General features: G+C 43.5%; 1 protein-coding gene across 3 annotated transcripts; it reads right to left on the bottom strand.

Moving 5' to 3' along the window:
• Positions 1 to 1,127: 1,127 nt before the first annotated feature.
• On the bottom strand, positions 1,128 to 24,486 carry IMMT (inner membrane mitochondrial protein). Of its 3 annotated transcripts, XM_081884174.1 has the most exons (15): positions 24,336 to 24,486; positions 20,523 to 20,596; positions 19,617 to 19,803; positions 18,691 to 18,814; positions 17,027 to 17,158; positions 15,551 to 15,637; positions 13,847 to 13,983; positions 12,803 to 12,906; positions 12,356 to 12,491; positions 10,170 to 10,299; positions 8,721 to 8,735; positions 6,880 to 7,103; positions 5,792 to 5,923; positions 4,585 to 4,714; positions 1,128 to 2,107 (listed from the first exon to the last, which is right to left on the bottom strand). In XM_081884174.1, the coding sequence occupies exons 1-15, from the start codon at positions 24,375 to 24,377 to the stop codon at positions 1,500 to 1,502; spliced, it is 2,262 nt and encodes a 753-aa protein (XP_081740300.1). In that variant the 5' UTR covers positions 24,378 to 24,486; the 3' UTR covers positions 1,128 to 1,499. The 3 variants fall into 3 exon arrangements, with proteins under 3 accessions (XP_081740300.1, XP_081740301.1, XP_081740299.1); XM_081884175.1 differs by lacking the exons at positions 8,721 to 8,735; positions 17,027 to 17,158; XM_081884173.1 differs by lacking the exons at positions 8,721 to 8,735; positions 15,551 to 15,637; positions 17,027 to 17,158; ... (2 more) ...; positions 20,523 to 20,596; positions 24,336 to 24,486 and having other exon boundaries at positions 13,847 to 13,977.
• Positions 24,487 to 26,084: the final 1,598 nt, after the last annotated feature.

Here is a 26,084-nt window from a genome sequence, read left to right as displayed (position 1 = left end):
CGTGTCCCAAGAACTGGATTTCAGAGGCACGTGGTCTCTGCTAAAGGAGGTAGTGCATAGCCATTAATAGCCTTCTCCTTAATGAATCTGTCTAATTTGATAATTTATGTGCTGTATGAAACAGTACATGTGTTCTCAATTTCCCACCGTTCAGCTTCGTAAGATGAAAAGGGTGGGGTAAAAATAAACTAGTCGACTTGCAACTTAACGTGCATTTAACTTGCATGATCTTTACAAGCTTGGTGGCCAGCCACCAACTGAAATCGCCAGTGGCGTAGCGTGGGGGGTGCAGGGGGGCCCAGCCACACCGGGTGCAACACCTGGGGGCTAGGGGGCACAAATCCACGGGTTAGGGGGCGCAAGTCCACGGGTTAGGGGGTGCAAATTACTTCCCTTGCCCCGGGTGCTGACAACCCATGCTACGCCACTGGAAATCGCACAAAGTACAAACACTTGCAAGGTGCAAAAGCACTTTCCACATTGGTATCTCACAGGAGTCTCCCAGCGCCCAGTAAGCAAGATCTTGGGGAGGGGGGGCGCGAGGTCTGCTCAGTGCATCAGCTTCAAAAATGTAGAGATGCTCACATGGGGGCAGTTCCAGGGTTGCTTTGACTATATGTGATTTTGGTTATGCACATAGTTCCTGGAGTGTAACCCCTGTGCACTCGGCAAGTCAACTGTATTTTTTCTACACCCAGTATAACCTCTATCATGCCTGTTTAAACAAAAAAAGAGCCTCAAATGTAACCTTTCCTTATTGGGGAGGTGCTCAAGAACATCATTTGCACCATGCTCTGGCATACTACCCTTAAAAGATGTATCTGACAAGTTATCCAAGAGCAATATTTACATTAGGTAGAAAAGAAATCAAAAGTTGCTGACCTTATCAGGAATCTTAATCCTTTCAGCAAGGACTGACTACACACTTCAAAGTATCTATTCACAAGTACTTTGTCCAGAAGTTGTCATTTCCTGCACTCCTGAGAACTTCAGAATTCACAGTCCCATTATCACATTCCATCTTATTAGGGTTATAAGGAGAAGACCAACCCAGTAAACATCCTAAGAGCAACTATTTTCTTACAGGATATTATCTAAGCAGAAATGGGGGGAGGAAAAGCAAGATGGTGGGTTTAACACCATTTATTTAAGTGCACCAAGTGGGTGAATCAGTAATAGAGGTTATAAACATTATTTTGGTTGGCTGACAAGCCTGATCAGTTACCTGGAAACTTAAAATTTTGTTATGCAAGTTGCAAAAAAACATTCCAGACATGATAAATGGCTGAGGGGGGGAGGAGGGGAGATACAAATGCAACCGGTGCTACGTGAGAAGAAAACTAGAGACAGAACACCACGTCTTGCCAAGTGACATCACAACTCTGGTACGGTTTCCAAACCTCCTAGATCTAAACCTTTGGTTTCCTCCCCGGCACTGTTAACGAATCTTGCATTTGTGTGGTTCTGAAGACACGGTAGCCTTGCATAGCTCATCTGCATCAGTCCACCTGAGTTGTTCCTAAACCCACAGCAGTGGCATAGGCAGTCAGGATATCCACCACTTGTTTTGCCTCTAGTGTCATCCGAGCTTCATTCAGCCAGTCCTGAGCCACTCTCCTGGATTCCCCTTTCAACTGATTGACAAACTTAGCTGCCAGCTCCAGGTCTCCATGTTCGATGCAATAGGATGCGTAAGAGAGCAACTTAAATGTGTCCAGGTCTTCGGGGCCTAGCTCAGAAGGCGGCTTCAGCTGCTGAGGGTGCATGAGGAGAAGGGATTGAAGGTAAGAGAGGAAGTATTGATACAAGCTGTTTCTCGTTTCGTCTATCAAGGCCACCCTCTTCGCCAGCTTTTGGACAGTGTGGAAGCGTGCCCTTAGTGCCTCTTCCGTGTACACTCCTCGACTGAGCGATTCCCGCGGAAGCGCAGCTGTTAAGGCCTGGGTGAACGTGTTGTCAGAACAGCTGGCCTGGATGGCTTCTACTGCACTCTCCAGGGGCTCGGTGGGGCTGTCTCCAGAAGCAGTTTTCATACTTTGCTTCAGAGCTTCAACCGAAAGCCACAGCTGATGGGCCTTCCTGGCTTCCTCCTCAGCAACAGCATGGCCTGTAACATAAAATCCCACAGTGGCTTAACAGCAAGTCCACTTTTAAACAGTGATTAAGTGGCTCATACATTAGCTCAAGAACCCCAACAGAAGTAACTTCGTAGGGTGAGATCAGTACAGTGGTACCTCGGGTTAAGTACTTAATTCGTTCTGAAGGTCCGTTCTTAACCTGAAGCACCACTTTAGCTAATGGAGCCTCCCGCTGCCGCCACACCGCCGGAGCACAATTTCTGTTCTCCTGAAGCAAAGTTCTTAACCTGAAGCACTATTTCTGGGTTAGCGGAGTCTGTAACCTGAAGCGTATGTAACCCGAGGTACCACTGTACTTCAGTGCATGGCTCGGACAGAATGATGGCTTGCAACAGGATACACCTGAGCCAGTGACATCACAACTCAAATTTCATATCCCATGCGCTGCACCAGCTCTCAAATTAAGGTGGGCCTTAGTTTGCTTAAAGCTGTTTATGTATAGCAGGCTCCGCCAACCTGTCTGTGGCTGATGGGAGTTCTAGTCCAAAGCCTGGGGGAACCAGGTTGGCAAATCCCGCTGTGCAGACTGGTCATTTGGCAGCCTGCAGGAGCAAGCAAAGCATTTATTGAGATCTGGCCTTTCCAAGGCCTATGGATGTTATCTACAGAAGGGAAGCACCTTCCCACCACATTCTGTCACAGAGAAGAGGAGGAAAGTGTGCCTGAGCCTTTGCTGATTTTGTCTGGCAATTCTCTCTAGTGGCTGGAGATTACCGTATTTTTCACCCTATAGGATGCACTTTTCCCCCTCCAAAAATGAAGTGGAAATGTGTGTGCGTCCTATGGGGCGAATGCAGGCTTTCGCTGAAGCCTGGAGAGCGAGAGGGGTCGGTGCACACCAACCCCTCTCGCTCTCCAGGCTTCAGGAAGCTATCCGCAAGCCTTGGGAGCCCGGCGGGAGTTCCCGCCGGTCACCCCAGGCTTGCGGATAGCAGTCTGCATCCCGAAGCCTGGGGCGTGCTAAGCAGCGTGTCCCGGGCTTCGTGCAGATATCCACAAGCCTGGGGAGACCGCGAGAGTTCCCGTCGGGCTCCCAAGGCTTGCGGATAGCAGCCTGTTCTGGGGGCTGGGGTCGGGGAAAGCTCGGGCTTCCCCAGCCCCGCGCCTGGGGGAAAAATTTTTTCTTTTCTTTCCCCCCCCCCAAAAAAACTAGGTGCGCCCTATGGGCCGGTGCGCCCTATAGGGCGAAAAATACGGTAACTCTTGAGGCCTTCCCTAAATACATCACATACGATGAAAAAGAACCAGAGTTATCCAGGTCTAGCATTTTCAGCTTGAGTGTATCACATCATTGTAAAGTCCTTCAGCCCGCTCCCAATTCACAAAAGGTCATGCCAGAATTTTGGTGTGGAGCAGACCCTCTGAAATTAGCAAGTTAGGTACAATAAGGTCAGTGGTGTATTCAGTAAAATTCGTTCTGGAGGTCCATTCTTAACCTGAAACTGTTCTTAACCTGAGGTACCACTTTAACTAATGGGGGCCTCCTGCTGCTGCGCCGCCACACGATTTCTGTTGTCATAGTCTGTAACCTGAAGCATATGTAACCCGAGGTACCACTGTATCTATTCTGAATAATTAAATGGTACTACCGTACCTCGGGTTACAGACGCTTGTGGTTACAGACTCCACTAACCCAGAAATAGTACCTCGGGTTAAGAACTTTGCTTCAGGATAAGAAAAGAAATTGCATGGTGGCGGCGCAGCGGGAGGCCCCATTAGCTAAAGTGGTGCTTCAGGTTAAGAACAGTTTCAGGTTAAGAACGGACCTCCAGAACGAATTAAGTTCTTAACCTGAGGTATCACTGTAGTTGAATACCATCAGCAGCAGAGAGCTGCACATGAAGCAGAGGGAGATCACAATTTGTTCCCACAATCCGTGCAAGTGGTAGCATCTGCCTCTTTGTGCACGACGACAAAGAGATCAGCTGCAGGGACTGCCTCTCACCATTCCAACCAACCACACCAGGTTCCAAGGCGTATTGGCATGCTTGGAGCTAGTATGATAGATCAGGGTTAAAGGTAAAGGGTAAAGGGACCCCTGACCATTAGGTCCAGTCGTGGCCGACTCTGGGGTTGCGGCACTCATCTCGCTTTACTGGCCAAGGGAGCCGGCATACAGCTTCCGGGTCATGTGGCCAGTATGACTAAGCCGCTTCTGGCGAACCAGAGCAGCACACAGAAATGCCGTTTACCTTCCCGCCGGAGTGGTACCTATTTATCTACTTGCACTCTGACGTGCTTTTGAACTGCTAGGTTGGCAGGAGTAGGGACCAAGCAACGGGAGCTCACCCCGTCTTGGGGATTCGAACCGGTGACCTTCTGATCAGCAAATCCTAGGCTCTGTGGTTTAACCCACAGCGCCACCTGCGTCCCTAGACCAGGGTTACTCAATCAGAAAACGAAATTAGCCAGACAGCAACACTCCTGTCAGTTTTCCCATACTCACTTTCAACGGCCTGCTCAATTCCTCTCAGCCTGGCATAGGCTGTGTTGATGTCCAGAGTGAAATTGTCAAGCTGTTCCTGAGTAAGGCGTTTATACTGCATTTCTTGTTCACTGAGTTTTTCCGACAAGTCCTGAAACCAAACACAGTATCAAAATAAGATTTCATGAACACTATCATCTTCCCAAGGCGAGTACACCACGGTGTTAGAAACTGAGATATGAAAGCTAGGAGCTAAACAGCACTTTAAACCTAGGTTATGGGCGCCACAATGGAGTGTCTAGGTGCACTCTTTTATAACCATACAAAGCTGAAAATGAATGAACTGCAGCTAAAATCTTATGTTCATTTTTCACATGGTCTAGTTCTCATTGTAAGACTGCAAAAAAATATATACTTCCACTGCCCGCCCCCTTAATATTATTATGAGGGTCCCTTCTCCAGTCTTCAGAGAGTGGCTGGAAGAGGAGGCAGAAAAAGGTCCTCTTTACTTCCAGCAGTGGCAGTTTTCTGAAATTTTAAGTGCAGTACTGTGCCCAGAGCTCAGAAACGGCTCACAATAATGAAATTCCCTGTCGCAAAATGCGCCTAGAACAATGGGAGCTTCGAACGCTGCTACACCAGCGATCATCTTCTTAAGAACCATTTCTAAAGATGTCAGATTTTTAGTGCCTATTTGAGGGGGGCAGTGTACTTTGTAGCATCAAAAAAACCCCGTCATTTTCCCATTAATATTTAAAATGATTTATGATAGAGCCTGTCCTGATGGAGAAAAGAAAAAGCCACGCTACAACAAAGAATTCTTGCCACCTTTGTGCCTCGAATCGGCAATAAAACATATTGTCCCACATGTACTTGGAATTAAATCATGTATTAGCTGAGGTCAGCGGAAATAAATCCACAAATGCACAATCTTAAGCACTTACATAGAAACAACTTCAGCTTAGATCAATGGCATTATCATGGCTGGGATCAAGATTTTAAGAAGGCAATAATAATAATAATAATAATAATAATAATAATAATAATAATAATTTATTTATACCCTGTCCATCTGGCTGGGTTTCCTCAGCCACTCTGGGCAGCTTCCAACAAAAGATTAAAAATGCATTAAAAATACATTAAAAAGGCAAGTCTTTTGAGACTATAGTGAAGCAAAATGCTACACTCAAAGCCAACGGACCCTTCACAATCATATCACAAACCCCACCTGGTCAAATTGCAGCTTGAGTTCTTGCTCTTGGATTTTGAGCACATCTCTCAAGTGATCAGCATGTGCAGCAGCCTGCCGGCGGAGCTGAGTCCTCATTTCAGTCTCCATTACTTCTCTGGCTTCTTCAACCTGCCAAAAAGTCACTAGCAGTCACCACTTTGTAGCCTATTAGGGGCCAATGTAATTAGCTGATTTTACAGGAACAGATACCCACACCTGAGCCACTGGACAAAGAGCAATTTTATCTAAGAAATGGGACCTATCCCCTAAGAGATCTACAAAACCCTGGTAAACAGTTCTGTGTCACGTGAACTAATACATTGCTGAACTTGTCGCTACAACAACCATTTTGAAATTTCTGACTGCCTTTTCCATCTTTAAAAAGAGCTAAGAGTGCTTTTGAAAGCAAAACAGGCTTAAAATGAATCTGTCCTCCGAAGTCTAATTGAAAAAGTCACAAAAGCGAAAAAAGGTGTCTCACTGCAAATACGCTGGGGAGGTTAAAGGGAGTGCATACAAGAAAACAAGAAAACTTGTTGAACACTTTCTTATGTTTCCTTCTAAAATGCAGGTACATTATTTTCTTAAAGGAGCAGCTTTTTCAGGATTTTTACAAGACTTATTAGTGACCGACAGTTAAAAGGAGTTTTTAGATGGGTGCATGGTCATACTGGTTTGATGACGCACAGAGAATTGCCTTTTCCCATAAATTTGCCAGGAACTGCACCTTATTTCTGAACAACCCACATCACAACAACTGCTTAGCTGTCTCGGTTGCTGCAGCCAGCTCCACTTATTAATTGGTCCAAATGCTTCCCTTGACTGCGTCTGCTGGTAGATGGATCTTGTGTCTAAGGTGGGTCCCTGGGCAGTGCAACCGAGTAACTGAAAGTATGTACTAAAAACCTATCGAGAACCAGATCCACAGTGTACAAAGATGTACGGACATCTGCTCATATTACTCAGCAGAATTAACGTTCTGTGTTCTTCCCTTTCAAACGACTAAAAACATTGTGTGTGCAGCTGCATGCATACACGCCCAGAGAATGATCACGACAAGACTGGAAAATAACAACAGTGCTTACCTTCTTTTCCTGTTCAGTTTGGATTTCACTCTTATGACGTTCTAGTGCCTTTGCCACTGCTGACTCAAAAGCTTTTTTATCTTCCAGTTTCTGCTTTTCCAGGGCTGTCTCAATGTGCTGCTGTTCTCGGACTCTCAACTCCACCAGCTCCTTGTTGAGTTGGTCTATACGTCGGTGAGCATGAGCAATGAGAGAGTTCAAGTCGTCTGTTGTCAGCTTGCCAGCTAAAGAGAGAAGACGGTTAGATACAGCAAACTGTAAAAAGGACATCAGACCTTTATAATCTAATTATTTGCATGAGCAAAGCAGGTAATAGATAATATTTTAAACTGATGTCTGGTCAAATATGACTGCATATTCTCCTTGGTTCAGAACACAGGATAATGCTGTTCATTCAAAAGAAAGCTGCCAGGAATGAAACCCAAGAGGGGTTTCTGTGCTTTTCAAAGAAAATGTTCACTAAATTAAGCTTCTCTCATTATAGTTCATTCACACACACACACACACACACACACACACATAAATAAAATATTATAGTACAGTGTCGTACAGGGAACCAGACAGAGGGCCTTCTCGGTAGTAGTGCCCACCCTGTGGAACACCCTCCCCTCAGGTGTGAAGGAAATAAGCAGCTATCCTATCTTCAAAAGACATCTGAAGGCAGCCCTGTTCAGGGAAGTTTTTAATATTTAATGCTGTATTGTTTTTAACACTTGATTGGGAGCTGCCCAGTGTAGCTGGGGAAACTCAGCCAGATGGGCGGGGGTATAAATAATAAATTATTATTATTATTATTCCTAGAAGCAGGACGTCATCTGTATTGAGTCTAAATTTCAGGATACCTTTTGGGCCCTGGGACCAGTATTAAATGAAAGGAGGAAAAAAGTGATGCCCACTGACCTAATCAGATAAAAGCAAAAATATACTTTACAAGTGTATTTTCTTACCCAAAGATCATCTCAAGCAAAACAAAACAAAAAAACATAGCATATACTGTGGGCTTTGTGAATTCATGTGAAAAAGAAAGGACAAAAATTGCATTAGTGGAGGGAGCTTAAATCAGGGATTTCTGAATGGTCTCATGGAGTCAACCAACTACCGTTAAAACAATAATGTTAAGAAGTAAAAACAGCTAAATGAAACACTGGAATATTTTGGGCTGAATATAAAGGATGAAGTCTGCCGGCAAACACATTCATGTTAAAACTGGTTTGATATTGGAGGTTCTTACAGCACACAAGTATCTAGTTTATCCTAAGCAAGCCTCACTCCAATGTCAGCTATAACTTAACTTTGAGAAGCATGAACCACTCGATGTATAGTATTTGTGTAGTATGTGCATGAGTGATATACAAGATGGGTATTAACTGCAACATGCTCCCCACTGGTCAATTTGCTTAGTCTACAGAAGGGTTGGTGTAAGCAGAAACAGATGTTTTGGGGCTTTAATAGCTGACTCTTCTGCTATAGTAGATTTTCTCAAAGGGAATGAAGGTTGGTGGCATAGGTCTAACAGTGACCGTTTTTTACGTTCAGTCCTACATTCCAGCCATCTGTAAAACAGTCATCTGCAGACAGCTTTGCGATATGTTTTTACTCAGGCCACCATCACATATAACTAGAGGTGCACTGATGATTATCTACACTCACAGCCTTGTGACTGTCAAAACAGATCATCTTCTTCTTAGTAACACACCAAACTAGAGCCTCTAGTTACTCTTAGAAGTAAAAAGCCAAACAATTGAAGCAACTTGGATACATGTACTTGCCATCCCATTCCCAAGAAGAAATGCACAAGGCACACAGCGTTTACAGAAAGCAGAAATGAGAAAAGAACTCACCGATATCAGTTATCTCTGCAAGAGAAAATGAAGGTTTGGAAAAATTAAAGCATGTCCATAGAAGCAGATCAACGAGCCGTTAGAAGCATGCAGGAGTGGAAGAGCACAGATGCAAGCAGACAATTCAATCATTAATAAAGAGTATACTTGAAAGTACAGCATGGAATGGTTCATTTCATAAAACCATCTGGGCCATGCTGAAGTTAATTACAGCCATTAATTGGAGAGGGCGAAGGGCGCCTGGTGTTTCCCCCACCCCCAAGGTCTTCTGTCCTTCAGAAAAGCTTTATCAGACCCCACCAAACTCAAAAAGCCCAGATTTCATGCACTTTTAAAAAGTGCAAACAGTGCTAGAGTGTGCATGCTGATACCCACCTTGAAAATATTATTATACTCCCTTCTGAGGAGGTACAACTTAGTGTCCCAATTCAGATAAACTGAGAGCACAGGCACGCACTCCCTTCAAATGTGTTATTCAGACATAAGTTTATCAGTTATTCCTTTACCCTCTTTCTATTAAATACAGTGGTGCCTCGCAAGACGAAATTAATCCGTTCCGTGAGGCTCTTCGTATAGTGGTTTTTTCGTCTTGCGAAGCAAGTCCTTTGACAGCTTAGCGGATTAGCGCTACAGCTGTCAAGCGGCTTCCAGCGATCAGCTGTTAAGCGGCTTATCAGCGGAACAGCTGATAAGCGGCTTAGCGGCTTAAGAAAAGGGCGAAAAAAGCGAAAAAAACCCGCGGGGGGATGCAAGATTTTTTTCGTCTTGCGAAGCAACCCCATAGGGGAATTTGTTTTGCGAAGCGCCTCCAAAATGGAAAACCCTTTCGTCTAGCGGGTTTTTCGTCTTGCGGGGCACCACTGTACTTAGATGAGAGCAGAGTGAAGGAAACAAACTCTCATAACTACTGTTCCAACAGAAATGTGTTCTATTTATTAAGGAAATGTACATATCCCGCCTCTCTTGTTTTTTCTGTAAAACAATGAGACTTTATCTTGGTTAACGAACACACTTTTTCTTTTACTTCTAAATTATAGTTTTTAAATGCTTTTAGCTTTTCCGCATTTTAATTTTTGATCCCAACCACCTCTGCTTATTAAAAGCTCAAATATATAAGGCAGCAAACGTTTGAGCCATGCCCAATTTATGTGTGACTGTGCACCAAACCCGTAAGTTCCCCAACAAGGACCACTATAATATAGTTGATCAAAGTGACAAGAGAGCCCTGCTTGCAAAGGAACAACCAAGAGCTCCCTTTAAGTTCCTAATTGTTCCTTTGTAACTGTCTGTACCTGCCCCCACACCTGACATCATATATTATGTTAGGGGTGTTTTGTGAGGAATGGGCTCCTGGGGCAAATTGGGAAATCAATGAAAGTTTTATTTAGTGCTCTAAACTTTGGCGTACCAGTAGAGATGGTCAGGACCACAACTAAACATATTACTTACTTAGTCCCTTCCAACCAGACTGAACTTCTGGAGTAACACTATCAAGCTCTTTCTGAAATTCTTCTCTTGCTTTGGTTACAAGTTCATGGTACTGAGTTACGATTTTAGCTTCTGACTGGGCTGCTTGCACCTAAGGAATAAATAGAGAAAAGGAAAAAATTATTAAGGCAAATATTTCTAGCTGGCAAAACAATGAAGATTAAAAATGAAATACAGTGGTACCTCGGGTTACATATGCTTCAGGTTACAGACTCCACTAACCCAAAAATAGTACCTCAGGTTAAGAACTTTGCTTCAGGATGAGAACAGAAATCGTGCTCTGGTGGTGCGGTGGCAGCAGGAGGCCCCATTAGCTAAGTGGTGCTTCAGGTTAAGAACAGTTTCAGGTTAAGACCGGACCTCCAGAACGAATTAAGTACTTAACCCGAGGTACCACTGTAATAGTCTAATACTCATTCAAATTCATTAACCACTCTTTGCAGACACCGGAAATCACTGCGTTACATACACAGCTGGAAATTAGGGCAAAGGTCTAATTGTAAAAACATGTAGTTAAAGCAGGGAGGAGTAGTTGCAAGGGCTTTTATACAATATACTCATCTGAATGTACTTAATGTTCAGAGCAGAAACAAAATATTTGATATTTTTTAACTTGAAAGACCTAAACTAAGACAACTACCTTTGCATTGCATACGGAATCTAATAAAAGGCAGAGGAATCACATTTCAACAGAAAGCCTATACAGGCAGACATTTTATCCCTCTTGAAGACAGAGGAGATAAGGAACAGGGACACTGAATTACTGCACAGCCACTAACTGGTTCATTGGTATAAACATTTTTACCCTGTTTGGTACATTACAAAAATCAGAACCAAAACACATTTTTTAAAAGTTACAAAATAAGAGCAGCTAAAGCAAAATTGGCACAAGTCTTGCCTGCATATATTTGGCAGTGAAAAAACCAGGAAATTCAAAATTAGCCACTTTTTCCCATTTCATCCAAACCAGGAAACAATGATTACTGGCTTCTGAACAAGCCAGGATATTCAACTAAGGTTTACTATTAGCTTCTTCCAAAGTTGGTAACCATGGTTTTTCCAATTTGGGTGAATGGGGGGTTACGGTTAATTAGAGGCTTCCTACTTGTTTGGTGCAGAGGAAGGAGCAAAACGGCTCCATGCAGAGGCAAAAGGCTTGTGCTGTTCTCAGCTTAATAAACAGATTACCTGAACAAGCTTACTAAGTTAAATCACAAAGAGCAGTTCTAAAAAGAGATGTAGTCTCTCCTGTTTCCAGAAGCTTAAGAGACACATGCATTGAGAGCTACTGTGCCTGATCACAAGTGGTCACTAATACTTCATTAGCAAGCAGCCGTAAAAACCACAGCCTACAACATTGATTTTGAAATATCTTAAGGAGAGTGACAAAGAGCTGAGCAAATACAGGTAACTCCCAATTTACCCAGAAATTAAATTCCAAGGCACCACACATTCAAGTGAAATTGCGTATATATGAAATATAATTGAAAAATTCTGCAAACACCCTGTTCTGATCCCACCACGCCCCTTTTGGGGTCGCTTCCAAATTCGGCGCAATACGTATGTGCAGTTGCGCACATATTGAACATGCATAAATGAGAGGTTGCCTGTACTCAAAAAGGTTCCCTCAATCTTAGGCTTGAGGCCAAGAAAAATCAGCATAGTGCCATCTCTGAGTATAGCTGTGCCTTTATGTGCTGTACCCAGTGATTTTTTTCTGGGAGGACACATACCCCTAAACATTTTGTGAATCTAAGTTTGGCCTCATTGAGGGGCAGTATTTCAACATGAGTAGGAAAATGAGAGTACCCCAAACATTTTTTGGGGGGAGAGCACTGGCTGTACCCAATGACTATCATTGCCTCAAGCCCTGTACAACTCATATCACAGATTCTGCCAACGTAAAAAAGTCATAAGACTTTTTCGCCACTCTCTACTTCCTTATGGTTCAAATACAACAGTTTAGAAGATGGGGTGAGTTCTCAGATGCTCTGATATCCCAAAGACAATCTCACAAGTACTCAAGTGCTCTGTTATATTCATAATGTGAATAAACATACAACTGGAAATCATATTCATAAGCATCCAACTGGATATTCATAAGCATCAAATTGGAAATCATTAAAGCTAATTCGGCCAAAGTTTACCTTTTTGACCACATTGTCCAGATCAACGATCATATGACGAAGGTTCTCTTCTGCAGCTTGGATGTGAGGCTTGGCCCCAGGAATCTGAGACTTCTTGGCACCATCAATCACTTCCTTCGTTTTCTCCAATTCTTCTCTAAACAGAATCAGAAGCCACCAATTAGCTATATTAATATTCACTGTCTGTTAAAAGAAAAACGTGAAATATAAAATCTGTCAGTCCATGGCATGTTTGGGAGTGCTTTTGGGGTGAGGGCTGAGCCTACCATTCCTAACCACTGAACATCAAGCTTGATGTCTGCATAAAAAGCTATTTTACGTGCATAGCCCCATATCAGGCTCTATTAGTCACATTTAAACATTTTATTATTATTTTTATCTTCTTAACTTCATAAAATCCCATTGTTTGCTTTCTACCGGATTCCTGCTGAAGCTAAGAAATCTTACTTGGCTTTTAAAAGGACGTCAGCAGCTTCATCCACAGCTCTTCTACGATCCTTCAATGCTTCCTCCAACGTCCTCCACTGAGTCGCCTTTTTATCACTTGGAACCTAGCAAAATGCACAATCATCCTCAATTTCTCAGGTTTCTAACTGCTTGTTAGAAATCAGCACACACTTACACAAACTGCCAAAAATCTATCAGATGCCTCCTCATCTGATAAATTCTACACGTTTACAAAGAACATGGAAAATGATTATAGTTTGCCATCAAATGTCTTGTGCAACATGTATTTTTACAAATGTTCCCCTACACAAGCAGAAAATAAGTCTGCACGATGTAACACAAGCAGCAGAAAAGGAAGATCAGACCTACATCATGCTCTGATGAAGCAGTATATACAGAAACAGGTAACTCCATCCATCCATCAGTGAGTAAAAATTTCCAGGTACAGTGGTGCCTCGCAAGACGAAATTAATCCGTTCCGTGAGGCTCTTCGTATAGCGGTTTCTTCGTCTTGCGAAGCAAGCCCATTGACAGCTTAGCGGATTAGCGCTATTAGCGGTTTAGCGGCTTTTAGCATCAGCTGTTAAGCGGCTTATCAGCGGATCAGCTGATAAGCGGTTTAGCGGCTTAGGAAAAGGGGGGGAGGGGAAAAAACCCGCAGGAACTCGCAAGACATTTTCGTCTTGCGAAGCAACCCCATAGGGAAATTCGTTTTGCGAAGCGCCTCCAAAACGGAAAACCCTTTCGTCTAGCGGGTTTTCCGTCTTGCGAGGCGTTCGTCTTGCGGGGCACCACTGTATCATGAGAGTCACCTTCTCAGATATAGTTGAAGAAACCAAGTACAGTGGTACCTTGGAAACCAAGTACAGTGGTACTTTGTTTTGCAACCACTTTGGATTACAACCGTTTTGGATTACAACCACGTCAAACCCGGAAGTGTGTGTCCCTTTTTTTTTATTACAACCCATTTTTGGGGGATTACAACCCATTTCTGGGGGGGAGGCCCCATTGGTGAAAGCGCAGTAATTAAGCAAACACACACACCTCAGAATTATCCATAGCCTCTCTTAACTTCTGGGCATGAAGATTGACAGCCTGCACGGCAGCCTCCTGGAGTGTAATCGCATGCACGGTTGCACGAGCAGTGCCATTCAAAGCACTTTCCAAGGTCGCTGCAAGAGCTGGTGAGAGAAGAAGTAAAACAATTTGGCTTGTCCACTTCTCATCTTGCATAGCACGGTTTTGTATTTCCTTCTTCCCATAGGCGTCTGGTCCACACCGCTGGCTCAGATTATGGCAGCTAGGCTGCTTCTGGGGGCAAACTACCGCGAGCTTGTAGGATTTGCACTGGTTGCCCAATCTGCTACTAAGCAAAGTTCAAGATGCTGGAGCTAACATATAATTTACTGTATTTTCTTGATTAAATCTATATACAACCCTTCATCTGAAGATCACAGGGCAGCTTACAGCATAAAAATGCAGAATCAAAATTAAAGAAACAAACTCCCACACTTTGAAAAAGGCCACAGGTTTTTTAATCAGACAAAGGCCTGGTTATAGAGGAACATTTCTGCCTAGCGCCTAAAGATATGTCATGAAACCAGTAGGCAAACCTCCCTGGCGAGAGCATTGTACGAATGGGGAGCCAGCACAGGAAAGGCTCATTCACAGGTTGCCACCCTCCAGACCTCTCATGGAGCAGGCACATGAAGAAGGGGCTGAGATTATGATCACAGGATCTGGGTTAGTTCTTATGGGGAAAGGTAGTTTATGTATTACAGTGGGACCTCAGTTCCCAAACAAAATCTGTTCGGGAAGACCGCTTGGCTTCTGAAATGTTCGAAAAATGAAGCGCGGCTTCTCATTGGTTGCAAGAGGTTCTTGCACTCAGCAGAACCTGCATTGCACGTTCAGGTTCCGCAAAGCATTTGAAAACAGAAGCATTTACTTCTGGGTTTTTTGGTGTTTGAGAACCAAAACGTATGACAATGGAGGCGTTCAGGAACCGAGGTTCCACTGTATGGTCCTGAGCCACACATATAACCATGTACAGCTAAGGACTAGGTTACTTAAGAGACCAGGTTATTCCTATATACCCAGGTCATTGCAGTCTGCAGGAGAACGTCTCCCACAAGTTCCAGAAATACAATAAACCCACTCCACAACAATCTGGATAAGAGCTCTCAGTGCAGCTGCTCCTATTCTGTGGAACAGCATTCCTGTTGAGATATGACATGTGCCCACTATCTGCACTTTCCAGAAACAACTGAAGACTTTTTTTGCTTTGATTGGCTTTCAACTGAAAGACCTGGGGGAAAGCATTACTGCACGGAGCCTAAGCTGCGAGTGAATCTAAGGTGTGAAACTGTAAAACAGGTTCCACTGCTTACATGAGATAGCAGTTAAAGGCGGGAATTGAATAATCTGTAAATCTATATACCAAAATAAGTTGCAGTTACATTCTGGGTGAGCAGAAGAATGGTTAGAGACGCTTCCGCTCCAAAGCAAACTGCTTAAACTACTACAACTCAGACATTCTTCATAGGATTTTTCTGAAAATGTGGGCAAAGTATACCCTTCCCCAGGTAGATCATTTTCATGCCAAGACGAAGCTGACAGGGCAAAGTGAAATTTTATGAAAACAGCTTTCAGCTTCAAAAAACTAGCCACCTTTATTACACAGCTACTCTTGCAGCTGAAAAGCAAGCCGAACTTGAAACTGCCAAGGTATACTGTTTGCCTACATACCAGAAACCTTCGCTTGTTCCTCTTTATCTTGCTTTGCAAGACGAGCTGCAACCTCATCAGCTGGCCTCTCTTTTACACGTTTTTCACCTAGGTATAAAGGTTTACATTTTAATAAAACACTGAAAACCAAGATTGATAAAAGTTTATTCACGAGACAGCTATTTCCCTGTTAAGAAACAGCCGAGAGGTCAGTGTTCTAGAAGTGTCTTTTGTCAACAAACTGATCTCTTGGCTGGTTATGCTCCATGATTAAACCAATCCACCTACCGTATTTTTCGCTCTGTAAGACGCACTTTTCCCCTCCTAAAAAGTAAGGAGAAATGTGTGTGCGTCTTATGGAGCAAATGCAGACGGGAGGCTCTGCTCAGCACTCCCTTTAAAGAGCCGCGTGGAGGAAAAGCCTCCAAGAACCGCACACATGCTCCGTGCGCTCTTTAAAGGGAGCGTGGCTCTTGGGGGAGCCTTCATCCTCCTGCCTGGGAGAGGCTGCGCGCAGCTATCCCATAAGCCAGGACAGCAAGCAGGATCGCTGCGCTGCAATCCCGCTTGCTGTTCTGGCTTCTGGGATTCTGGATATTTTTTTTCTTGTTTTCTTCCTCCAAAAACTAGGTGCGTCTTATGGTCTGGTGCATCTTATAGAGCGAAAAATACGGTAGCAATAATAAATTCAGCAAGGTGACAATGTGCTCGGCCAGGACATTACATTCAGAAATCAGTGAGAACTTAACACTACAACGTAACCACCCATGTTCCATATTTCTGTTCACCTTCTAACAAGTGTAATACAAAGAGCCCCAGCCTTCCTCTCTCGCTTCGAAAATGAAGTCATCTCTGCACCAATTCAGAACTTTGAAGGGCTTAGTGAAACAAAAGAGAAAATCCCTGCCCACTTCAAGGTAGAGGAGTATGCTGAAACAGCCCATTTTGGTAGTGGGTTTTCCTCTGGCCCCAGAAGGCAAACTGGACTTGACTGTGGTGGGCAGCCAAGATGCTGAGGACACCTTGGTTAGTCAATGCCCAAAATGACTGTCTGTTCCCATCTCCAAGATATGGACCTGAGAAGAAACTGTCTTCAATATCTCATGGAGGCAAGGCATGAGGAAGACACCTGTGGTTTCAACTCTACAGTCACTTCCTGACCTGGGAGTAAGCTTTATTGGGCAAAGAAAAATGACTTTCTTCCAGAGTAACATGTACTGTATTAAGGCTGTTTGAAGGGCAGGAGGAAGGTCCTTATAACAGAGATTCTGGCAAGGCTATTGAAGCCAGTCAAAATATGTGGAATTCTATCATCACTTACAAATATATTCTCTTTTCCTTCATATACCTTGATTAAAATTTGGTAAGGCCAGCAGAGGGAACAATGGAACAAACAAAGGGATTCATCACAATGTAACTCTAGTTTTGCAAAATTCTTTTCTTTCAGAATTTCAAAAGTAAAGAGGCCGGGAGTTTGCAAAAAGAACCAAACAATACCTAGGTCAGGAGGTTTGTGTTTTCCTTCAAGAGGCGCATGACTTTTGCTCTGTTCTGTTTCCTGCATGCCTGGAGCTGGAACGGAAACAGCTTCACCTGTTGCTGAAATTATCTGAGCCGCTTCTGAACATGCTGTAATTATCCACATGCAAACATAAATTAAAACCATGACAAATTTTTAATAAATTGACATACCATCTGAATGGAGTAACTTCTGAAAAAATGAAATAATTTGAAGATTCTGAGCCTCTTTTACTGCTTTTATTTGGTCCTTGCTCTTCTTTCTTGAGGTTTTTGAAAAACTTTATTCAGAACCACAATTGTTTGCATGAGTCAAACGGCAACACCAATGAACAAAAAACAACAGCAAGAACTATATGGCAGCCAAAGGAACATAATATTCTCTGCCAGTGCATAAACTGTATAATATAGAAAAAGGAAACCGTCAGTGTCGTATTCATCAGACAGAGGTGTTTAAGGAATATGCAAACAACATGAGATGATCGTACCTTCTTGGACACTCCAATCATTAATTACTTTTCCGAAATGTGTCATGTGGTGCTGGTATCATCCTTGTACTTATCAGGCTTATTAGCATGAAAAATAAAAAAACTTCATTCTGCAAAAAAGACATCCCATTCTACTTGCCCTTCAAACATGTGGATTTGATGTCTAAGCTTCCCAGTGTCTATTTTCCAAAGTTCACTATACCCAAGAACTACAGTAGGGGTTCTATTTCACTTCCACAGTTATGTTATCACAAGTCTGGCTGCGACAGGTATGAATATAAAATCTGTAAGTACTATAATCACACACCCACAGATAAAACAATGAAAAAGCATTCTTTTTCCTGTTTCAACAGTTGTTTGTCCAGTTACAATCCTGATCTCTTTAGTATCTCATCGCGAAATCTTTCTACCTGTGGGCATTCCCACCTCAAAGGAAGATAAATGCCATGCTGACCACAACCCTTCCAATTTTGCCAAGCACATGTCAATCTCACCAGGCTATAAACAGATCGGCTGGGCATAAATTAAAAGTGAATGTCCAAATTAACTGGCTTATTTCTCTCTCAATTGTTCCATACGTGGATGGTGGTGATATAGGAGTCTTTACACCAGTACAGCCCTCGTTTTCTATACTGAGTCAATACTGTAGAAGGATGAATTATTTAATACAGGTGTCAAGAAGAACCGCCTGCTGAAAATGTTTTTGTTTCAGTGTGCTTATCTAGACTGATGATTTGGTTACATGTTTCATTGTGTATTTAGAAGTTTTTAATGCTTTTACAATGTTTTACATGGTTTTTTTAAATTGTATTTTTATTGCAGATGTTTGCCTTCTTGGCTTCTTTCGGCGGAAGGGTGAGATATAAAATTTAGTAATTTAGATTGCCATGCTTTCTGCACCATATGAACACAACACAAAATTTTGCAACTGTATGTGAGTTTTTGGAAGAAAAGGTTGCAAAAGAACATTCTTTAATCTTGCAGCCAATCAGAAGCTGCACTTTGGTTTTCAAACGTTTTGGAAGTTGAACAGACATCCGAAACGGATTCCATTTGACTTCCAAGGTATGACTGTAGTTTCAAATTCCAAATCATAAATTGCTCATAAACAAGCCAGCCCCCTCCTGCATATTTTTATAACGTATCGTATCTTACCTTCTTTTTTCTCACTAGCAGCTGACGGTTCCTCTGTTTTACTCTTTGCAATTTTGGCAGCAGGCTGTTTAGATTCTTTCATTACCTCTGTTACAGAGGAGATTTTCAATGGACCCGACTGTATCTGTGAGTGTGGGGGGGGGGGATATCAGTGAATTGCATACTATGAAGAATGCATGTAAGACAGATATACCACTTAAATATGCAAAACTCCTAGACTGGGGTGGATAACTTGTGGCCTTCCAGATGTTGCAGAATTACAACTCCCATCAATCCCACCCTGCGCAAGATGGAAGAAGCAGTTTGGGGCAGTGTAAGAAAAGCAGCAGAAGAGAAACAACATTTCAAAGTGACAGCATATCCCAAGGCTAGATTATCTCTTTCAATGCGCAGCATGTCAACACACTGAAAGGTCGTGTGCACATGTGAAGGCACTCACAAAGGGCACTCATTGTCAACACGAGACTACAAGGGGAACAGAAGGCACCTGTCTTCTCTGAAACTAATAAGCAAGCACTCTCTCAGAACTGGAATCTGACAATTCGAGGACCAGTTTATCCCAATGAAAAGGTGTATAATGCTATAAAAGTGTGGCAGTTAACCAACATATTTTGATAGGAGTAAAAAAATCAGGAATAGAAGTGTGCAAATGCAGCTTTAAACAGCATACATTTTAAGTAAGATGGCAGTATATCTTCATAACCCATGAAATCACAGCCTCTTTTAGTACACCCATGAAAAGCTTACAACAAGAACTCTGACCCCAGCAGTTGAATCAAGGTTATGAAGCCTGAGGACAGTGAATAGGATATCCAGCTTTCTAATCAATTAGGTTTCTCAGTGGCATTAAGTGTGCAAAATCTAAAGCACGACTTAAGAATTGTAAAAATGACAGGTGTGTTATTAAAGCAAGGATAGAAACTTACTGGCTTCTTTGGTGTTGGAATACTAAAAGAAGGACCCAGTACCATGTCAAAGACGTTGCTGGAATAAGGGATGGTCTTCTCTACATTTTCTCGGAAGCGTGGATCATACTTAGCATATAAAATAGTTCCGCCTACTCCTCCACCAACAAACAAAACACTGGCTCCTATGATTTTGCCTGCAGAGACACTGTTTAAAAAGAAAATCCATGCTGATATACAACAATAAATTTATAGTACAAGTCAGAAAGCATCAAGGATTACAGGTGTTCAGTACCTAGAGCTACAGCTGTCTAATATTTTCTAAGCCAATTAAAATAATATTGGCCCTTTAATTAAGGAGGCTGAAGCAGGATATGCAGAAAGGGATTTAATACAAGACACTTAGATAGACAGGACAGTTGTAAATAAGATGAAGATCTTATTACAGTTTCTATTCCATTACACCACCCAGAGATCCTTTGATAAAGGGTGGTATATAAATTGAATAAATAAATAAATAAAATGTTTAGCCTTGTACATTTAATAAGCCCAAGGGCTTTCTCTAACACCTTGGGCTCCTTTGGGAGGAAGAACAAGATATAAATAAATGTAATTAAAATAATAACGGTCTAGTATCCAGCCACTGTCAAAGCACCATCAGGGCAGAAGCCACACAGCTCCGCAATCTAGCTACCACACATAAATTCCTTTCACACATCTACACCAGCTGGTGACATGATGTGCAGAATGGCCTTGGCTGATCTATGTGGAGGGGGCACGAACTTGTGGCAAAAGATTGTCTCACACTTTATTTATTGTTCACTTTTTTTGACTCAATGAACAAAAAATGCTTTGCTAGGCACTGGTTTATCTAGCAAAAGGAATACCCTACTGAGGATTTATTTTTTTAAAAAAAGATCTACCTACCCAGATTCTCCAGATGTAGCATATCCACGACCCAGACGTAATGGACGGACTGAACTTCTGCCACACAGACAAGTCTAAAGGAAAAGGAAGAAACTTGTGGTTAACAATGGCTCCATTCAAACACACTCCACGTAGCTCAAAAAGAACCACGGAATCATTGTTCTGTTGCTGTGGCTTTGCTTTTTGTTAAGAGGAGACTTGCAAATAACATTATCTCATTATTCCTTCTCCCAACACATACCCATACAGAAAATTTGTGGCCCACTCTGAAGGAACGCCAACCATTAATGGTCTTGTTATTTAATAAAACTACCATGTCTGGTCATCTGGAAGCCATTTTTATTTGCCATGGGTAACCAAGCAAGTGACTACTGATACAGTTGCATTAATACACTTAAACAAACTGAGTAGCGTATTTTTCTAACTAACTCCATCGCAAGATCATGAAATATTGTAACCTCAGATCCAGACACGCTAACTGAAAATTATACAAAGCAGATTACCTTTTATCCCTCATTTCACAATCTTAAAAAGGTTATGAACCTTATTTACTATTGAGAGGAAGTCTTGCAGTCATGTTATATTATCTCATTTCAAAGGGTCTCTTACAAAATGATTGATAAATTGAGTCACTCTGGACAGTTTGGTATCAGTTTACAAAACCTAAATTGACACACACACAAAAAGCTTGCAGGGTTGTGGGTTGTAAATATTGGCAACTAAATATTAATAGCAATATTAAATTCAGTCAGACACAAGTTAGTTTTAAAACTTAATTAGCTAAAAACTGCAACAACTTACTGAAATTAGAATTCCCTTCACTGAGCTGCTGCAATGTTAAATAGAATATTCACACATGCCCCTGATATTCTGGCAATCATTTTTAATATATCTGAAAAGGTATGCCACTAACAAGCAAGTATCTTTCTGTGGGGAAAAAACTTTTTTGAAAAAAAAATCCCCACAGTACTGTAATACTGCTTTAATAGTGTTGGCATAACTCTGTTTTTCCACAGGAAGAACAGATGCCCAAAACCTTCATTAAAACCATATGCGAAGTTAGGAAATAGAAAACTCTGGAAGTGTGTTCCATGACACACCCTAGCTCAGGAGTTTCCATCAATTGAAAACATAACTTTGAAAATGCCAGACAGATTGGCATCCAGAATTTGAACACCCACGCTCAAAAAGTCAGAATTGGCATATAGTTGTGAGACTTCGATGGCTTCAAAATAGTCACACAATAAAGTGTTTGGTCAATTTGTGTGAAGGCTTTTACTCTGCATGCTAAGCTCTGTTATTTAATAGCTTGTATTTTCCAGCCCAATGTACCCCAAGGGTGCCCCAGAAACCTAGCATACAGAAATGCAATAATCTCACTTTACAATTCATTCAGTTATATGCAACTTTATAGTGCACAGGCCTGAACTTCTCTCTCTGCGGAACTGTACAAATGATTATAGACCAGATGGTAAGATTGTCTTGTCATTGAACAGCAAGAGCAAAACATATGAAAGTTACTTACAGTGTTTTAAAACATATTTTGAGTACTTTCTAGAGAAGGTCAGAAAATTCAACAAAATGGCATATGCAGCCACGTGCACATTTACCGAAGTCCCACTAACATTTAACTTGAGTTACACCAAAGTATGTATAAACTGGCTATGTTTTACAGTACAATCCCATGCATATTTATTCAGACACAAGACCCATTATGCTCAATGGGACTCACTGCTACTAAGCGCATATAGGATTACAGCCTTGGTCATAGTCCCAGACATTTTCACAGCTGTCACTTTGAATTTCTCTTTTTGCCTTCTTTCTAAATAAATAAAAAAGAACTCTGCAATAAGCAATCTGGGGCTCCATTCCAACTTCATCCTCGAGTCCCTTTTCTAACAGGATTCACAAAAAGAACACTTTAAGAACACCCACCAAAGCTCTTGCTCCACTAATCTAAACATCAGAATTCAGTGGGCAGGAATAAGTGGGGCTCTTCAATTGTGGCGCCCAGATGCTTGATGGGGCACCACATTGTCCATTTTTAGAATATTAGAAACAGGGCTGATTTCAGTGAGTGCTCTTATGAAAGTCTTTATCGGCATAATCCTACATATGTTTACTCAGCAGTTAATGACACTATACTCAGCAGGGCTTACATCTTGGAAAGTTTTAAGTATGCCATTGTGTCTTTTTTCACTACCACTTTAAGCTGTTCTTTTGGATGCCTTTTTTTTCATGTGTCCCCCCCCCCTTTTAATACAGGTACATTGTTTTATTGTTCACCATTATCTTAAAGCTTATAAGGTGCTCTGAATTCACATTACCGCAGAAAATGTGTGTGTGTGTGATATTATAATGATCCAGTGTCATCTTTACTGGTTACCAATTTGTCTCCGGGCTCAATTCAAAGTGCAATTATTATTGTTAAGTTTTGAAGGCAAAAGTCTAGGACCAGTTTATTTAAATAATAACCCATCAGAAAGGAAACTCCTCAGGCATTAAGATCTACCTCTGAGGCCCTGCTCTGAGTCCCCCACAAACATTAGAAATATGGTGGGTGTGCACCAGAAAATTTTGGGGTTTTGTTTCTGCTGTTATGCTGTCCAGAATCTAGAACCTACCCTGACAGAAGTTTATCTGGCCCAACTGCTGCACACTTTCCAGCAAGACTTTGTTTCAACAGGCATTTTTGGATGCTGCTTCTTAAATGATAAACACAGGCTGTTTGCATTGTATATTTTATCATTGAAAGCCACCTTGAGTTCCATGACAGAAATGGCAGGTATACCTGATTGCAAAAAAATAATTTTAAGCTTTGAAATAAAACCCAGCAAGTATGAAGCTCCAAAGCCACTACGCTTTCCAAAACTGTTACTAGTTAATTAGAATAGTAGTTTCAAGATCTCTAAATGGATAATGACAGAAGAAGGTGGGGTTCGCCAGGCCTTGCTCTGCAACCAGGCTCAGCCCTAGAATCTCTTTTTGAAAGTGGCCTGCAAAACAAACGAACATCTCAAGAGTAAGTGCATAATGTTTTCTGCCACCACAGCCTGCTTAGTATGTATGAGGAAGCAGACTTTCCAGCACACTACTCGCTGCAAATATTAAACAGTGTAATCTTTAGGACACAGAATAATTAAAGCAAGGTCATGTCCTTCTACGAGCTATGAGAAGGTCCTTGCCGGCTTTTAAAAAAATGGATCAGCGCTGCTTGCCAAAGGACACACCCCTAGTTCGCTGCTTCACATGAAAACCCCAAGAAGTAGTGAGGGAAACCAGTGGAGGCCCTGTTTCTGGGTTTAGAGGTGACATCCAAGGAGCCTACAAGACCCAGCAGCCCTCTCTCCGGTGGCGACCCTACGGCAACTGGGAGCGCCCATCCACAGCACCGCCTCTGCACGTGAGCACGCGTTCTCACGAGCGTTTCATGGCTTCGATCTCTTCCGCCCGCCTCTGAGGCAATGAAGAACTACGAAAGCCCCGGTTAGACTTGCAGCCACGTATCTAGCTAGAGATAACGAGTAGAAATAAAGAGCCAAGAAACAAGCGTCCCGCAGTGCATGATGGGAAATGTAGTCTTGGGTTTATTCATGAAAAGAAGACAAACCACGCGAGTCGTCTCGGCTGCCGACGCCCCCGGCTGCCCCCACCCCCACCCCACTATGGGCGGCCAATGGGCTCCTTCGCGGGTCTTCCCTCCTCCTCACGGGCCAGGCGCGGGTTCACGGGCGCCCTTCGCCTCCGTCACGCGCGCGGGGAGGCTCCCGCCGCCCGTTCGTTCCCCCCTCACGCCTTTCTCCTTCCCCTCACCTGAGCCGCTGTGCTCCCCGCGCGGTGACAGGCCCGCAGCATGACGCCGGTTCGCTGAGGGAGGCGCTCGACGGAAAGCGGCGGCAAAGCGAGCCTCGGGCCTTACGCTGCGTGCGTGCTTGCGCGCATGCGCGAATTGTCTCCGCCCCTCCCCGCTTTGCGCGCAATCGCTCTGAGGCCGAGCGCCTGAAGAGGCGGGGCTTGCGGCTCACCAATCCGGACGGAGGGGGCGGGCGGTGCGCGAGGGAGCGCTTCTGTGCCGCGGCGGCCAATCGGAAGGCGAACCGCCATCAGCCCGCCTACCTAGGCAGCATATAGAGCAACAATTGTAGAGTAGGCGCAGCCTTTCGTTGTCTGCGTGTTTCAGGGTCCGTAGAAAAAAAGAGGCTGTGCTCTTTCTTTTTCCTGCTGCTGGAACGGGGGCGGTGGCTGCTGGTTATGGGGAAGTTTGCCAGTATTTTAAGAAAGACGCTTGATAGCTCAGTCGGTAGAGCATGGGTATCTTAATTTCAGGGTCGTGGGTTCGATTGCTGCATTGCAGGGGTTTTATGCAATGCAGGGATTGCTGCATTGAAGGGACTATAGATGTCCCTTGTAGTCTTTTTCCAACTTTGCAACTAGTGAAGTGCACTTTGAGGCTGTGTGTTTTTCTGCAATCGAGAGGTATAACATCAAATACATAAATACATAAACATCAAATCGCCAGCCCAGACACAGTGTGGGGAAAAGTTGCCCTATCTCACAACAAATTTGTATTTCTTGTATTTCATAAAATGTATAAATGTGAAAAGGTAAAGGGACCATTAGGTCCAGTTGTGGCCGACTCTGAGGTTGCGGCGCTCATCTCGCTTTATTGGCCGAGGGAGCCGGCGTACAGCTTCCGGGTCATGTGGCCAGCATGACTAAGCCGCTTCTGGCAAACCAGAGCAGCGCAAGGGATGCAGGTGACGCTGTGGGTTAAAGCCTCAGCGCCTAGGACTTGCTGATCGAAAGGTCGGCGGTTCGAATCCCTGCGGCGGGGTGCGCTCCCGCTGCTCGGTCCCAGCGCCTGCCAACCTAGCAGTTCGAAAGCACCTCCAGGTGCAAGTAGATAAATAGGGACCGCTTACCAGCGGGAAGGTAAACGGCGTTTCCGTGTGCAGCTCTGGCTCGCCAGAGCAGCGATGTCACGCTGGCCACGTGACCCGGAAGTGTCTCCGGACAGCGCTGGCCCCTGGCCTCTTAAGTGAGATGGGCGCACAACCCCAGAGTCTGTCAAGACTGGCCCATACGGGCAGGGGTACCTTTACCTTTACCGTTACCTACTTGACATGCTTTCGAAATGCTAGGTGGGCAGGAGTAGGGACCAAATAATGGGAGCTCACCCCGTTGCAGGGATTCAAACCGCCAACCTTCTGATCAGCAACCCCTAGGCTCTGTGGTTTAGACCACGGCGCCACCCACGTCTCTGCAATAAAATATATATCTCCCCTATCGGCTGCTACGAACACGGGTGGTGCTGTGAGTTAAACCACAGAGCCTAGGGCTTGCCAATCAGAAGGTTGGTGGTTCGAATCCCCGTGACGGGGTGAGCTCCCGTTGCTCGGTCCCTGCTCCTGCCAACCTAGCAGTTCAAAAGCACGTCAAAGTGCAAGTAAATAAATAGGTACCACTCTGGCGGGAAGGTAAACGGCATTTCTGTGTGCTGCTCTGGTTCACCAGAAGCGGCTTAGTCATACTGGCCATATGACCTGGAAGCTGTACGCCGGC

Source organism: Podarcis melisellensis, assembly GCF_964234715.1.
Source record: "Podarcis melisellensis genome assembly, chromosome: 13".
Taxonomy (NCBI): Eukaryota; Metazoa; Chordata; class Lepidosauria; order Squamata; family Lacertidae; genus Podarcis; species Podarcis melisellensis.
Note: the sequence above shows the minus strand (reverse complement) of the source record. Positions and strands in the feature narration are given on the sequence as shown.